General features: G+C 31.5%; 1 protein-coding gene across 1 annotated transcript in view; it reads right to left on the bottom strand.

Moving 5' to 3' along the window:
• Positions 1-16352, bottom strand: part of LOC148626287 (poly [ADP-ribose] polymerase tankyrase-like) — a 172023-nt gene that overhangs the window by 104762 nt on the left and 50909 nt on the right. Inside the window, exons 15-18 of the mRNA XM_088570167.1 lie at positions 15985-16094; positions 14438-14553; positions 3216-3372; positions 1317-1528 (exon numbers count right to left, since the gene is read on the bottom strand). Coding sequence (XP_088426293.1) covers positions 1317-1528; positions 3216-3372; positions 14438-14553; positions 15985-16094 — 595 coding nt within the window. The remainder of the gene's footprint in view (positions 1-1316; positions 1529-3215; positions 3373-14437; positions 14554-15984; positions 16095-16352) is intronic.

Genomic DNA, 16352 nt, shown 5'->3' with positions numbered 1-16352 from the left:
ATGCATTCCAACCTTATTGTATTTAAAGACTTTTCTCAGTTGACAAAATGCTTTGTGAAAACATAAACATGTTAGATAATAAATAGAAGATTCCCCTTCTATCACACTATACAGGGGATTCAGGGCAAGTGATTCTGTACATTTATGACATACTATGAGGTAAAATGATGCATGAAATGTAAAAATATTCAACATTGCTCCAATTAAATTTCAAAATCATAAAAAATAACTACTGTAATCATAACTTTTGATAAATGTTCTGTACTGTTGAAGATATGGAGATAGATCCAATCTAGATTTAATTTCTACTTGTCAATCATCATCCGATAACCCTAATCAGTTGATTGATCACCAATAATTACCCAAGGTTTACCTGAGGGTTAATTACCGCAAGATGTAATCAATGAAGGTGACACTTAATTGTAAGAGTGTAATCTTAAAAGAGACATTCAGATAATTGTAAATGGGCACTAAAGGGGTACTCAATAGGGGCACAGGGACACAGGCGTGATATGGGCAGGGCACGGCGCCCTCCATTTTGCACTAGCAAGGACACTGCTTATAAAATATCACTGGAGAACTATCATTTCATCAATTGAATTTTTCTTTCCTTTTATTATGATTTTCATAATATTATTCAGACGCAGTCAGTGTAGTTTTGCTTTTCACCCTTTGACCTTAAAGGCGCTCATCCTTGGAAACTCAAGTCACCTGATCAAATTTCTGTTTCCAGATTGGCCAAATACTGATAACTTAGTGGGAATTGAAAAAGGAAATTGAAATTGCGTGCCATGCGTTATTTCCTGATGAAAATTATAAGCAAAAAAAAAATGAACAAAAATAAATTTTACTGTGTTGGCTATCTTTTTTAAAGATAGTACTTGGTTAATAATATACTCTACAAGGCACAGCTTGATATGACCGCAGAGGTTAAAAGTTGGGTCAAGTATATACAACATTCAAACTTGATACATCTTTGAATTTTGATTATGAATAGATATTTGACACAGAATACAGGTGGTCCCTTTTTACCCTTTTAGCTAAATGGTTCAAGTCAAAATTCCTTCAAGCACACCGAATTATGATGTCAGACCTTCCTATAAAATTTAACCAAAATCCCTTGAATGGCTTAGAAGGGGTTGCATTTCCAAGAAATGTGGACAGACAGAAAGGCTGATTCCTTAATAGATATTAAAAAAAATTGGTCAGTGAGCAAATGGTTACTGATCCTTCAAAAAGTTGCCCATCTCAGTTCAGAGATTGTACATGTGTACTACTTTTCATACAACGTAATAATCATGAAATAAATATCATACCTTCCATTCATTAGCTGTTTTAGGATCAGCACCTCCTTCATTCACCAACAACTTCAGAACAAAGTACCAGCCATAAGCTGTGGCATAATGCACAAGAGTATTACCAGAACTGTCAGCTGTATTTGGATCAGCACCAAGATACAACAAATAAGATACTACAGGAACACTACCATTCATTACTGCATGGGTAAGTGCTGTCCTCTTATATTTGTCTGAATAATGAAATCAACATCAGCATTTAATTTAAATATTTTCCTCTCAATATGTTGAAAAATATTAACTATTTCATGTATAAACTAATACCTGTATTCAATTAAGTATTGAAACTTAACACAACATAATTTCAACTAGCCAAAAAGACTAACTAGGAATGATTTATACAACAGATTATTATGAATGAAGACATCCTTCTCCAGCAGTGGCAATAACACAAATTCTGCAAATTTCATGCAAAAATATGTAAATACCCACAAAACCTATGGCTTCATGTGTAGTTATACAGTAAAATCTGTACTAGCAACCCCCTCCCTAGAACAACCTCCTGCCTATAGCAACCTTTTTCATCCCACCCAAGAAATTTCTTGTCCATTTTAACTCTATATAGTGACAACCTGTAAAGCGTGACAAACAACCATAAAAAAATGTTCCCCCTCAAAACCCAATTCCCTGTATAAAGCAATTTTCTCTGTGCTAAGACGATACCTGTAGTTGACATGTTTCGTATGTAACTGGATTTATGGTAGCCAATGAAACAATTCTCAATTATGCTGAAAATCTACTTGGAAAAAAAATGGCATCTCCAAAGAGAGAAGTGTTGGATCTTATAGAAAAAAGGGGAAACTATAAAACTTTTAAACAGCGGGAAGCCTGCAAATAAAGTTGCAGAATCATTTAACGTAAATAGAACACTGATTCTGAATTTACAAAGAAACAAAAACTCGAGGTGTTAAACAACTATGAGAACAATGTCCTATGACCTCAGAAAAAATAAAGGCGAATAAGGGGGAATGAAGACATCAATAACCTTTGTTTTGAAAGGTTTAAGGATGCCACGAAACAGCATGAATTACCTATGTATAAAGACTCCTGCCTATCATGACTTTTTTACCAACGGCCCTTGAAAGGTCACTATAGACAGGCTTAACTGTACTGCAATATATTTTAAGCAATTAAATCAAATATATCGTGACCAACCTTCATCAAAATCCAATGACAAGTATAGAAGTTTGGCTTCCAAGATACACAGAAGAACAGATTATGTGATTTCTTTACCACATATAACAACTTGAAAGCATGGAAAAGAACAAATCTAAAACAATAAATCCATAGCAAAGCACAGCTTGATACAAGTGCAGAGGTTGATCCCTGAACAGTTGAAGCAAGTTTAGGACACACCATTAAACTTTGCATTTTAATTGCCACTATACATTTGACACAGGATAAGAATTGACAAGAATTTAAACTGGCACCTTTTTTGACCCCTCACTTTTTAAAGGCCTAAGACTCTAAAGTCAAGCCCAGTATTATCTTAGTGGTATAAATTATTGTAGAATAGCAGTCATCCATGCACTTTACTAAAGTTAGATAGTTAAATTGCATGAAATGCTTGTTTTTGCCTCTACTTGGAAACTCTAAAATGAAATGGGCCATAACTACCACTTCCTTTTATGGTTTGGAACCTTAAATAAAGATCAACCAACAAATTATTAAGTTATTGTTGGGAAAACAAGTCCATACAGGCAACAATACAGACATCAATGTCAAACCATTTTAATACAACAGAAAATGTTTTGCAGTTGTTAAAAAGGAAATTATTCTAGATTAAAATATTTAAAATGTAACCTTTATAGTGTGTATTAGTGCTATTTATGTAATATTATTTTACATTACATTACAAACCTCTCTGTTCAATAACAGCTCCATTTTGTACTAGCAATCTGACCATTTCTAAATTGCCTTTACCAGCTGCTATCATTAAAGCTGTTACTTTGCCTTTCCTTGCTGATTGTGGTTTGTTGACATTCACACCATGCTTTAATAAAACCTTTAGAACTTCCTACAAAATAACCAAATATCTAGATATCAGGCCCTAAATATTCTCAATCACACACCTTCAATTCATTTCTGTGCCTCATTAATATTTAATACCATGAGTTAAAGAATATTCCAGCCATTGAAACTTTTCTCTATCTTCCAGGGTTCTTATTAAGTAGGATAGTATTTTTGCAAGGTGCAATTTGACATGACCCCAGAGGATGAACCCTGAACAGTGTTCCAATGTCACCACGTAAAAAAAAGATACATCTCAACCAACAAATCGCCTTCTTTATCAGTGTCAATGTAATGTTACAATAACACTGAACAAGGCTATAAACATTTAAAAAACATGTTTTGCTAACATTCTGTTATACAATGATTCAAGTAGGTATTCAATTTAAAACAAAGCTGAACTATCCAATCTTCAATAACTTTTAAGTCTAAGGTCCGTAACTTCTGTAAAAATAATTCAACAATAACCAAAGTCGAACTTAATCTGCAACTTCTCATAGTTACACGATATACAAAAGATAAAATCAATCGGCGAAAGCATTACAAAAAATGTGTGGAATTCACTGAAATTTTTTAAGTCAAAGGGCCATAACTTCTGTAAAAATCATTCAACAATATCCAAATTCAAACTTAATCTGTAATTCTTCATAATAAGGCTACATACCAAAAAAAAAAAAACTTCTTTGGTAGAAGCATTATAAAAAAGTGTGAAAACCAAGATGGATGGACAAATGGCATTTCTATGTCTCCTCGCGAAGTGTCGCGGAGGACAATAAAAGCATCCCATTCATGGTCGTTTATTCATAAATAGTTGTAATCACAACCCCAAAAGTTTTTTTATAATTTTTTATTTTTTTCCAAAATTTTCAACATACAATATACATACAATACATTACACAATTATACATCATAATCATCTTTTAACACAATATGTATATATAAATGTTCAAAAATTGGTGATTTTCAATTTATAGAAAAAGAATGAGCTACAGAAAGATAAAAAAGGAACTAGGGATAGCATATAGAAAAGATTTAGAAAAGAAGAGAGAAAAAAAAATTAAATGAATAAGTTGTTGTCCTGTTTACAATATTGACACAATTATGTTAAAACATTTTGGAATTGTTGCCATTTCTTGTTAAATAGTTCAACTCTCTTGTTTTTTACAGATAACATTTTTTCTATTTTATACATGTATTTAAGTTTTTCTTTCAGAGCAGTTAAAGATAACATTTGTTTAAAACAGCGTGTGTTATAAATATATTGTTTGATATTTAAAATTATAATATTATATGGTTCTCCCTTGGAAGTATATTTTCCAAAAATGAAATTTAACTTAGTTAATGGTATGCTTATGCCATGTATCAAAAACCAATTATCAATTTCACTAATAACATTTTGTACAAACTCACAATTCCAAAATAAATGCTCAATAGTTTCTGGTTCTACATTGCAGAATGTACAAGCAGAATCATTGATAACATTTATTTTAAATAAAAATTTGTTTGTGGCTATTATACGATGGTTTATTCTGTATTGTAACCATTGCAATTTCGTATTATTTGTGACTGTAAATGGTAGCACAAAAATCTTTTTCCAATTCAAAGAATCGTTATCAAGTACTTCAGTCCACTTAAGTTGTCCTTTTGGAGTAGAATCATTTTGGTTTAGTACTTTATACATATCTCTTGAGCCCTTTTTGCTTCTTAAAATAGTTTGCAAAAAAGATGGAATAAATGGACGCTGTAATTTACAATTTCCTACATAGAAAGCTTTAGCAGCATGTTTTACTGCCGACATTATACTATTATACTTCATAAAATTAATATTGATTCCATATTTGTGTTGTAACTGTTCCAAAGAAAGATATGATCCATCATCATTTATTAAATCATTTATATAATGAACACCACTGACAAACCAATCTTTGTAAAAAACAGTTTCACCACCAATCTTAATTAATTTATTATACCAAACTGGATTGGCAAGAAAGAACTCCCAATCTACATGTTTTTCTTTCTCCAAGACCATTGCCCAGGAATTTAGAACATCTTTCCAAAATTTATTTTTTAAGTTTTTTTGAACATTTTGTACATATCCATCCCCACAATTAAACAGTTTTTCAGAATCTAAAGATGACATAAAGATACTTAGCCACTTTGAATTATTTTGAAAAGCTCGTCTTATCCAAGTAGTTTTTAAAGCTGTAATGAATGAAAACAGATTAATCATTTTAAGACCCCCATCTTGATACTCTTTTTGCAACACATTTTTCTTTACTCTACTGATAGGAGAATTCCATATGAATGTAAAAATCATGTCATTAATTTTTTTGATAATATCGCTGCTTGGGTTAGGTAATGAAATAATAAGATGATTTAACACAGGCAATATAAGTGTTTTTACAACTGTTATTTTACCAATGACTGTAAGGTTTCTTTTTGACCATTGATTTATTAAGTTTTTAATTTGTACAAGTCTTTCGTCATAGTTCAGTTTAATCATTCTATCTAGATCAACATCAAAATTCAGACCAAGGAGCTTAAATGATGTTTCACCCCAAGTAAGATTCTTGTTTTTGCACAAGATATCTTCACAATATCTTTTACTTCCAATCCAAATTACTTGGGTTTTGGAGAAATTAATATTCAAACCTGAGATTCCAGCAAACCAATCTAATTCTAACAATGATTCTTGTAAAGATTTTTCAGTTCCGTCTAAAATTAATGAAGTGTCATCTGCAAATTGTGACAGTTTATGTTCAATTTGTGTAATGTGAAGTCCATTAATGTTTTTATTACCTCTAATTTTTATTGCCAGAATTTCAGCGCATAAAATGAAAAGATAGGGAGACAGTGGATCACCTTGTCGACAACCCCGCTCTATATTAAAAAAATCTGATAAGTGTCCCCCCTGTATTACTGCTGACTTAATATTACAATAAAATACTTTGACCCAATTTATGATACTGTCCCCAAAATTGAAAAATTTCATAACAGTCTGTAAAAAATCCCAGGAAATAGAATCAAAGGCCTTCTCAAAATCTATTAATAACAAAAGCCCTGGAATTTCATGTTCTTCTGTATATTTCATAATATCGTATATAAGTCTCAAGTTTTCTCCAATGTATCTCCCACTTATAAAACCAGTTTGATCTAAGTCAATAATTTTATCCAAAACTTTTTTAATCTATTTGCAATTGCAGCAGAACCTATTTTATAAATTGTGTTTAATAAAGAAATTGGACGCCAGTTTTTTAAAAAGTGGCGTGGTTTATTTCCTTTTGGCAAACATGTTATTATGCCTTGTTTTTGAGTTATAGAAAGTTGGCCTATAGTAAAAGCATGATTTAAAGATTTAACTACAAAAACTTGCAAGTCTTTCCAAAAAAATTTAAAAAATTCAGAAGAGAAACCATCTGACCCTGGTGTTTTATTATTTTTCATATTTTTTAGCGCTACTCCAGCTTCTAGTAAAGTAATTTCACCTTCTAATATATTCTGTTCCTCATCAGTTAAAACATTATAGTGATTATTTCTTAAATCATTTTTTAAATTTTGAACGTTGACCTCAGCATTTATATCTCTTTGTCTATACAGATTTTCGTAAAATAATTTAACTTCACTTAGTATTTCAAATTGATTTGTTACTACACTACCATCATCTCTTTCTACCTTGGGTATAATTTTACTTGTAAAATTTCTGGATTCTAGACCACAGAAATAATTTGTAGGCTTTTCGCCCTCCTCAATCCATTTAGCTCTTGATCTAATGATTTTACCTTTTATTTTATTTTTTCTTAAAGATTCTAGTTCCTGCTTCTTATTCTCCTAATTAATTAAAGAATTTTCGTCCAAATTAGTTTCTAATTGTACAATATCATTTTTCAACTGCTGTTCCTTTTTTTCATTTTCCTTCTTTTTATAACTTGAATAAGAAATAGTTTTTCCTCTTAATTCAACCAATAAGATTTCTAAAAACAACTGACTATCTATTGTAAATTGAATTTCAGAATTACTTATACTGTCAAAATTATCAAAATTATATACAAGTACTGCATATTGTTTTTTAATTTCATCAATTTTTTCTTTTATAGTGTTCACATACTCCTGATCGTACAACAAAGAATTGTTAAATTTCCATAGTCCTTTTCCCCTAACAAAAGGGTTGAATTCTAAATGTAAAACAATCATGGAATGATCTGATCTATAACTAGGTTCAACATTACAATTTTTCAAATTATTTGACATATTATCTGTAAATAGAAAGAAATCCAATCGTGCCTGTTTAAAAGGGGTCCTTTTCCTCCATGTGTACCTCTGTAAACTTGGATAAAGCTCCCTGAATGGATCAATTAAATTTCTTTCTTCTATAATTTCTAAAATAGTATTTCTAGCATTAGGATTATTTATATTGACATAATTACAATAATCAATGACTGGATCTAACACAAGATTAAAATCTCCACAAATCACATAATATTCATTTTCGAAATCTTCAACTAAAGATATAACATGTTGAAAAAAGTTAGGGTCATCTAAATTTGGCCCATATAAAGACACAAGAGTCATTTTTATTTTGTCAATCAAAATTTCTAAAATTAGATAATTTCCATTTCTATCTTTCTTTTCTTTTATAATCTTACATTCAAAATTATTATTAACGAGTATAGCAACACCTCTAGAATTTGAGGTATAAGAAGCAAAGAAACATTCATAACCCCACATAGATCTAATACTGTTTTCAATTTCATCTGTGAAATGTGTATCTTGAAGACAATATATATTGTATTGCTTTGATTTCAAAAAATTAAATACATCTTTTCTTTTTGCATAATCATGTAAACCTTGACAGTTAACAGATAATATCTTCAATGAACTCATTAGGTATTATTATAATATAATAGCAAATTGTAAATATATGTACATAAAATAGACACAAGTAATAACACAATTTCCATCCTACACAGGACAACTAAATATAAAGCATATATAGAATAAAAGTAAGTCAAAAGAAGAAAGCATAAAAGGATAGAAAAAGAAAGGAAAGAGTATAAATCTTTGATTGAAAATTTCCATCCTACACAGGACAACTAAATATAAAGCATATATAGAATAAAAGTAAGTCAAAAGAAGAAAGCATAAAAGGATAGAAAAAGAAAGGAAAGAGTATAAATCTTTGATTGAAATGAATGAACACACCAAGTATACCAAGGTATTACATAGTAGAAAAATAAAATAAAAATACAAAATCAAGATACCATGCATCATGATGCATTTTTCTCAGCTTTGCAGCACTAATTAAGTTTGTAAATCTGAAACCCTGAAAATTTTTAATCTTCAATTTTAAATGAAAATTTTTTTTTCTTAAAATTATATCAAATGAATATTTGTTAAATACTTTTCAATTGTTTACTTTTGTGACGTAAATCCGAATATAACAAATCAATGCACAACCAAAACAGTGAATGTAAATTAAAAATTTTCCAGTTATCTCCCTTATCTAACTAGCTACATCTAACATTGCATTTAATGTTCTATTTTAAGTCATGCTATTTAGTATTTAAATGAATCATCAAATCATTCCTTAGCAAAAGCACTAAAAAAATAAGGCATGTAATTCAATTGCAGAAAAAAAATTTAAATTCAAAAAATACAGTTAACTCACAGTTTACCAAGTCTTACATTCAGATCACTTTCCTTGCCTAATCCTCAAGTTAATGTCATCATACAGTCCAAACTTTAACCGTAGATCACTTTCAGTTACCCCATACACATTACAGTTATAATACCACACCGATGCAAAACATCCTATGTTTTTCATTTTTGTCATAAAATCCAGATTTCTTTTTGTGATGTCGTCGTAAAATCTTACATTGTTTTGCAAATTTTTTTTCTCCTTCATTACTTGTCTCTTCACATCCATACTGAATAGCTTCACGATTAATGGTTTCGGTCCTGGTTTATTTGAAGGAAGTCTATGAATTGCCACTACGTCTCTTTCTTCCAATTGCACATTAAGATCCTTCTTTACAATTTCGATAAAGTCCTTGCGTAAGTTTTGACGTTCTTTCTGTGGAAAATTGTGCACTTTGATGTTGGTTTTTCTGGAATATTGTTCGTTATAGTTGCTACTGATGATCGCTTCCTTTGTCAATTTGTTGGTTTCTGCCATTTCTTTCTTGATAGTTGCTGTTTCAAGTTTTAAATATTCAGTTTTTTGTTTTAAATTCTCATTTTCAATTGACAGGGCATCGATCGTTTCCTGCATATCTTGTTTAACTTTGTTTAGTTTCTTTTCCATTTTCATTTCAACTCTTAGTTCAATATCTTTAGTCATTCTTCCCACTATATTAATGACCATTCTCTCTACATCATCTCTTTTTATTAGATCCTTTGTTGAGTCATCAAGGTCTTTCTTTGTAACAATACCTTCAAGTTTGTGTTTAATCTCATCAAGGTCCTTTTGTAAGCTAATTAACCCGGTTAGATCCATACTTGAATTTGACTCATCTGACACTTCAGAAAAATTTCTTTTCACAATTTTAGTAGGTTTTTCCTTGTCCTTGTCAATCTTAGCTGCAAGCAATGTTTGAACAGTTTTTCCAGATTTAACTTTGTCCTGTCCTTTTGTTTTCTGGCTACCACTAAATCTACCTTCAGGCTTTTGACTTTGGTTTTGCATGTTTATAAAGAATACTAATGTACTAAGAAAATCAATAATCCAAATATATTATATGTCCATATAGAAAGTGAATAAGTGTAACTTTTTCAAAAATTCATTTTTTCACTTCATAATTCAACATCATCTTCTATATAGAATTCCAAAACTTCTGGTCAAAAAATTATCCAATTTAACATCCAAATAACTACAAAATACTGCAAAACTGAGGAGCTGAGTTTTATGGTGTTAACAGCTCGGCGGCCATCTTAATCCCCTCCACAACCCCAAAAAGTTAATTCCCTCTGTCTTTTGGGGGAAATGCCACCGTATGTTTCAATTCCAGGTGTCTTCCTCAAATGCCAACATTTTATATGTTACCTATTCCTTGAATGCCAACAAAAATATTTCAATTGATGTTTATATTATAACAGTAGGTGTTTTTGTTACAATTAAAATGTTTTATAACTATTTAACTGCTGAGATTAATTAGTGAAGTTGATAAATGGAACATTTTATACCTTTTTTTAAATGAAAAAGGTTTTTAAAAAATATGCAAGAATATAATTTAATTGAATTATTAAAAATTTATAAAAATATAATTTTAACATTTTTTTACTTTTATTTAAAGAAATTCAGAAATTTAACATCAATAAAAATTATTTCAAACTCTGAACTTATTGAAGACTACGATTTATTTCATTCTTTATCATTCTAACATTTTAACTAATTAATATGAATATATTTATTTTCTACTTTTCATGCCTAATGCAGTATCAAATTATAGTAATAAGAGTATAGTCCTTAAACCACTTACAGCAAAAAAAGATCTTCTAAATTGTGTAGCAATTACAAATATTTTATTAAATTGAACAAAAACCTCATACTTAGTAACTAGTACTAGTGCTTAGTACTAGTATTCCTACATAAAGTAGAATGATAGATTGAAATATCCAAGTTATTGGACTACAAAACTAATTCAAAAGTCTATTGTGCTAAACATGTACATGTATGATTTTGTGAAGAAATGTTTGAGTAGAAACAGCAAAAAATAAAGTTTTAACAACTGGAATAACTATCTGAAATATGAACTGAAATAAGTCACCTGTAATTTACCTATCTGTTAATTAGGTAGTTTTGATAAGCATGCACTTTTTTTTGTTATAACCACTAACACCTATTCCTTGAATGCCAACAAAATTTTACAGGTAAATTGTCGGTAGATCAAAGGATGTTGGCATTCGAGGAATAAACCCAATTCCATTCAATTATAGTCAATTTAAAGTCCAGACATAATGAAAATGCTTTTTGTCTGGTCCGTGTTTGCTCTTAATTAGTCAAATTCCAACCTTTACTTTGTGGTATTGCATCTTGTGATGTAATTTGAAAGAGATCCTTTAACTTATATACTCTTATACTAATGTCTGTAAACCAAATGTCTAAATGCCACACACTGACAACAAGGGCAGCATCATACTTTACTATAACAGCAAATTTTTTGCAGTCCTCAAATAAGTGTTAACAACAATAGACTGAGGATGACGAGTCAAACCATGTAATGGCAATAGCAACAATAGACAGAGGATGATGAGTCAAACCATGTGATGGCAATAGCACATGGCTCTTTGAGCCACGTGAGCTAAAACATTTTTATTAGAGCTATATGGTCAAAATATAAACTGAGTTGACTACAAGATGATGTGGCACAAGTCTAAAAATTTATCTCAAAGACATAGACCTATAGAAAGCATGGGTCAAAATATCAGATGCAGAGGGGTTCAAATTAGTGCAGGTTCCAGGTGAAGCCCCCAGAACTATTGAAATTTTATTTGCCTAGGTTCTGGACCTACGATTCTTTACATTTACTCTTATTCTGATGGACCTTTCATTTCAAAAGCAGTGATTTCCAGAACATTTCACTATTGAAAGTGTATTTGAAATCCTGTACAAAAATGTGTGACTGAAAGATGGGGCCAAAATAAAAAGATTGTTTGTTTCCCCTCACCCGACCGACTCAGTGAAACTGCATCGTCCCAAAAGTTTTTATTCCAATTTTTCAGCAATATTTTTTTTTTATTTTCAGAAAAAAACGGAGTCTCATTCCCGTAAGCACAAACTTTATTTTAGCCTAACCGGAAGTCATCAGAAGTCTCCTTTTTCTTTTATATCTTCCCAAATTCAAGAAACTACTCGAATAAAAGCCTTGTCTGCTATATGGAATGACTTTACGTCGTCTACACCTGGAAGGCTGAAGGATGACGGTTAGTTCACCCTTTGCTCATATGTGTCTGTTAAGTGTTGAATGAAAAGCAAAAAATATGTGTAAAAATAGATTGTTTGAATATGAGGCTGAGGGCATATTGAACAATGTTCTTCGAGATGTTTTGGACCGTCATGACATTGTCATTGATGATTTTACTTTTCACACAACAAACACTGTAACAGCACAGGTGTCAGACAAACTCACAGGAACGACTAACTTTTTACCTGACATGGAAGGACCAATTCGAATTTTGAAATAATTAGATAAAACATTGAAATACGTTACATTTACAATCAACCGAGACCAAGATGTTGGGGTGACAATGGGTGCCACTTTTGCAATTCCAAATTGAGGGAGCTGGGTGACGGAGTGGTTAAGGCACTGGACTTTAAACCAAAAGATATTGACAGCGCTGTTGGTTCAGTTCCCACATGCCATGGTTTCCAGACACCTGCCAAAAGGGGTTTCACTGATTTTCAGTCTTGAAATATCAGGCTCCCCCTCCCAAGCCTGGTGACCATGCAAGGAGAAGAAAAAAATTTGAATCCTTCAGAAATGCTTTGATCTGCACTAGAAAGGGGCTTATATAAAAATAAATATTATGGCAGTGCTCGCCTTAAGCCACTTCCCCGAAGCCCAGGGCTAGTAAATATTGATTCGGGCTAGTGACATGATATGTACTTTTCTTGTTTCGGGCTAGTTGAATCCTATACAGTCCTCTATTATTCATGCTGGTTGTTCAGAATTTTGAAGGAAAGGACTGTTATGAGTTTGTGCGTATGAGGAAAACAAATATTTTGATCATAAACAGTGAAAATGAATATTTTGATCCAAAGCAACCTTCACAGTCCCCCATTAAAGTCTAATGGTCCTTTCAAAAATAAATCTTATCCTTTTTTTCCCCCTTTCTTTTTTTTACCTGCTAATTTTCCCAATTCCTGAACTAAACACTTCTCTTTTTCCAAATTATTTCCTAATTCTCAATCCCCAAAATAAATTGACCCATTTTCCCACTTCCAAAGACTGTAGTCCACTCCAGCTTTAGAATGGGGGATCCCTACTTTTTTCCAAAGGGTATATTAATTTATTTCCTATCTGTTCTTTCTGATTTTGAAATATCCACTCTAAATCTGCAATTTTGCTTTGTATTTTTAGCCAATCAACTTTTTAACAACCTGGTACAAAAGTTCAAATAAACTGGTGATGGTTTTCCAGGATAAATGTATGAAACATCCATAGCTCAAAAGTTTTAGTTACTGGTGAATGCAGTTTGAAAGAAATGACACTCCTCATAACTTTCCTGAAATGACTATTTACATTTCTCTTCAATGCCAATTCACTGTTTCTACTTGCCTGATTCTAGTCAGGATAAAAATGAAATAAAATTGTAAGAAATAATATATTTTTTCTTTCTCAACACAATAAGCAAGACTTAATGTATTAAATACCCACAGACTTTTTAAAAGGCAAATATAAAATGTAATAATTAAGGCTGCAATTTAAAAATTACAAATTTATGTAGCATTAAATTGTGCATTTGTTCTGCAGAATTCAAATAAAGGATTTCATACAGCTTGGAAAAAAAAAAACATTTTGCCTACCTACCTACCCATCTGCAAAATTTATGGTCGGGTGAGGGAAACAAACATATTTTTAATTGTGGCCTGGACAGACAGACAAACAAACAGAAAGCAGTATAACAGTATGCCCTTCCCTTCTTTGGAATGGGGTATAATGATAAAGTCAACATCAAAGACTTGTCACATGAATTATGCTAGGCTTTCTGTAACAAGACTTTCAAGCAACATTTTGTAAAAAAATGCAGGTATATTTTAGGACAAATTTCTTAAATAAACAAGGGTAGTTTTCAGTTGAAGGACTTGTATCAACTATCAAAAGAAAAGAAAACAATGTGATTGCAACTAGTCTATACTGAGGTAAACCCAGATTTCAGGACAGGAAGGCCCAAGCAAAGATGCGTGGATATTATTTTGTAATATTGTTGCTGAAAAACTTTATCATGCTTAAATTATTTGTTTCCTATTTTTGGGCAAGGGGCCATGTCACCTATATGAATCAATGGCAGGTTCAAAATTTGCTTGAACAGGCACAAAGAAGGACATTCACATTAAAGACAGACTTCTTACATACCACATTTCCTGATTCCGCAGCCATATGGACAGGACACACACATTCCCAGTTAGGGTGATTTATTCCACCAATTCCAAACTTTTGAGTGAACAGGTCATCATCTACACCATCTTTGTCTGTAAAAAACCATTTAACATGAACATTAAATTTCTTCAAATCAATTCTCAACACAAATTTAAAATAAACAGCTGCTCTTCAAGCGCATGATACGCCCATTGCCCTTTTAACTTATTATGCTTTTAATGAATTTATATGATCAACTAGATATACTGTGAATACCCTCCCCACCCCCCCCCAAAAAAAAAAAAAAGTAAATAAAAAATGGTCTGTTTTAAACGATTTTTCAACAAATAAAATTTCTTTAGCCGTTTCTGGCCTTTTTTAAAGAGTATAACTTCACGGAAATGTAAAATTTGACATTTATACAAATTGGATGGGAGCTTACTTCAATAGATATGAATAATTCACCAAAGTTTCATAAAAGTTAAGTGAAAGTGTTTTTGAGTAATTGAGCGAAAACTTGAAAATCTCCCTTTTTTTTAGTATAAAAATTCATAATACTGAAACGAAAAATCTGAAATTCATAAAAAATTGAAAGGGAACATATGTCAATAGATATGAACAATTCACCAAAGTTTCAGAAAAGTTGGTGAAAGTGTTTTTGAGTTATTGTCCGAAAACTTGAAAAACCCCCCTTTTCTAAGGAAAAAAATTCATAACACAGAAACGAAAAGTCTGAAATTTGTAAAAATCAAAACAGAGCTTACATCAATAGATATGAACAATTCACCAAAGTTTCATTTAAGTTGGTGAAAGCATTTTTGAGTTATTGTCCGAAGTGTGGACGACGGACGGACAGTGTGACGAACAACAGTATACGCTTTGAGGGGCAAAAAAAATACATTCTGCAGGGTGTAGCCTGATGCTGCAACAAATAGTACCCCCAGCAATTTAATTTAAATTAGATCCATCAATTGTTCTATCCAGTCACTGCATGTAGGATCTAACAACAATCCATTTTACTTTCTGATCAGATTTCATCTGTCATAGTTTTGAAGGCATTATTCAAAGACACTTATTGTTAAAGTGGAAAGGGCTAAATACTCAAATTCCGAAGTAATGGATATATAATATATGGTTTATGTTTAGAAATTTTAATGTTAGCTTCAGATGAGTTCTTCCTATTTAATACACACTCCAACAAAACTTGCAAAAACTAAGTAGCAGTGTAGTGTACATAACAATATCAAATAAAATATCAAAAGTTTGGAAGGAGTTGCATCCACAAGGTCTTGCATTACTGAATATGATGAAAATAATCTAATTACAGTATCTACAACAAAATTGACAGAAACAAACATGCAGTACAGTATGCACATCTACACTTTATAATAATACACCAAAACACATAAGAATTTGTCAAGCAGTTTCAAATGAGTTATATAAAAAAAACCTATCCGACAGATGGATGGACACCTACACATCCCACCAAGCAGCCGGGGACAACAATACATGTACTATAATAGTGTGACTAACTACATGCATACCTGTCTTGCATTTTTTTAGGATAAAATCAGCATTATCTGGTCTACCAGCTGAACAGGCATAAAATAATGGTGTACATTTTCTTGGAGAAGTATCAATTGGATTTGCACCTCTGAAATCAAAGAAAATCAAACATAGAAAGCTTCTGTACCTATATATTGGTGTCATCAGGCAACCTATGGTAAAACATACTTTACATAATATATAAATATAGGTGCCATCAGGCAGCCTGAATTACAAAATACTTCATACGCTCCTAAAGGGAGCGTTTATGGTTGTATTTTCAAATTGGTTCTGTATAAAAAGCATCAATATCCGCTTTGAACCTTCATTTTCAGGAGCTGAAAAGCAGCATAATGGAAGCTTCATT

This window comes from Perna viridis, chromosome 2 (assembly GCF_037379345.1).
Source record: "Perna viridis isolate PV_CMFRI_1.1 ecotype Kerala chromosome 2, ASM3737934v1, whole genome shotgun sequence".
NCBI classification, from domain to species: domain Eukaryota; kingdom Metazoa; phylum Mollusca; class Bivalvia; order Mytilida; family Mytilidae; genus Perna; species Perna viridis.
The sequence above is the reverse complement of the archived record's forward strand: the minus strand, read 5'-3'. Positions and strand labels throughout refer to the sequence as shown.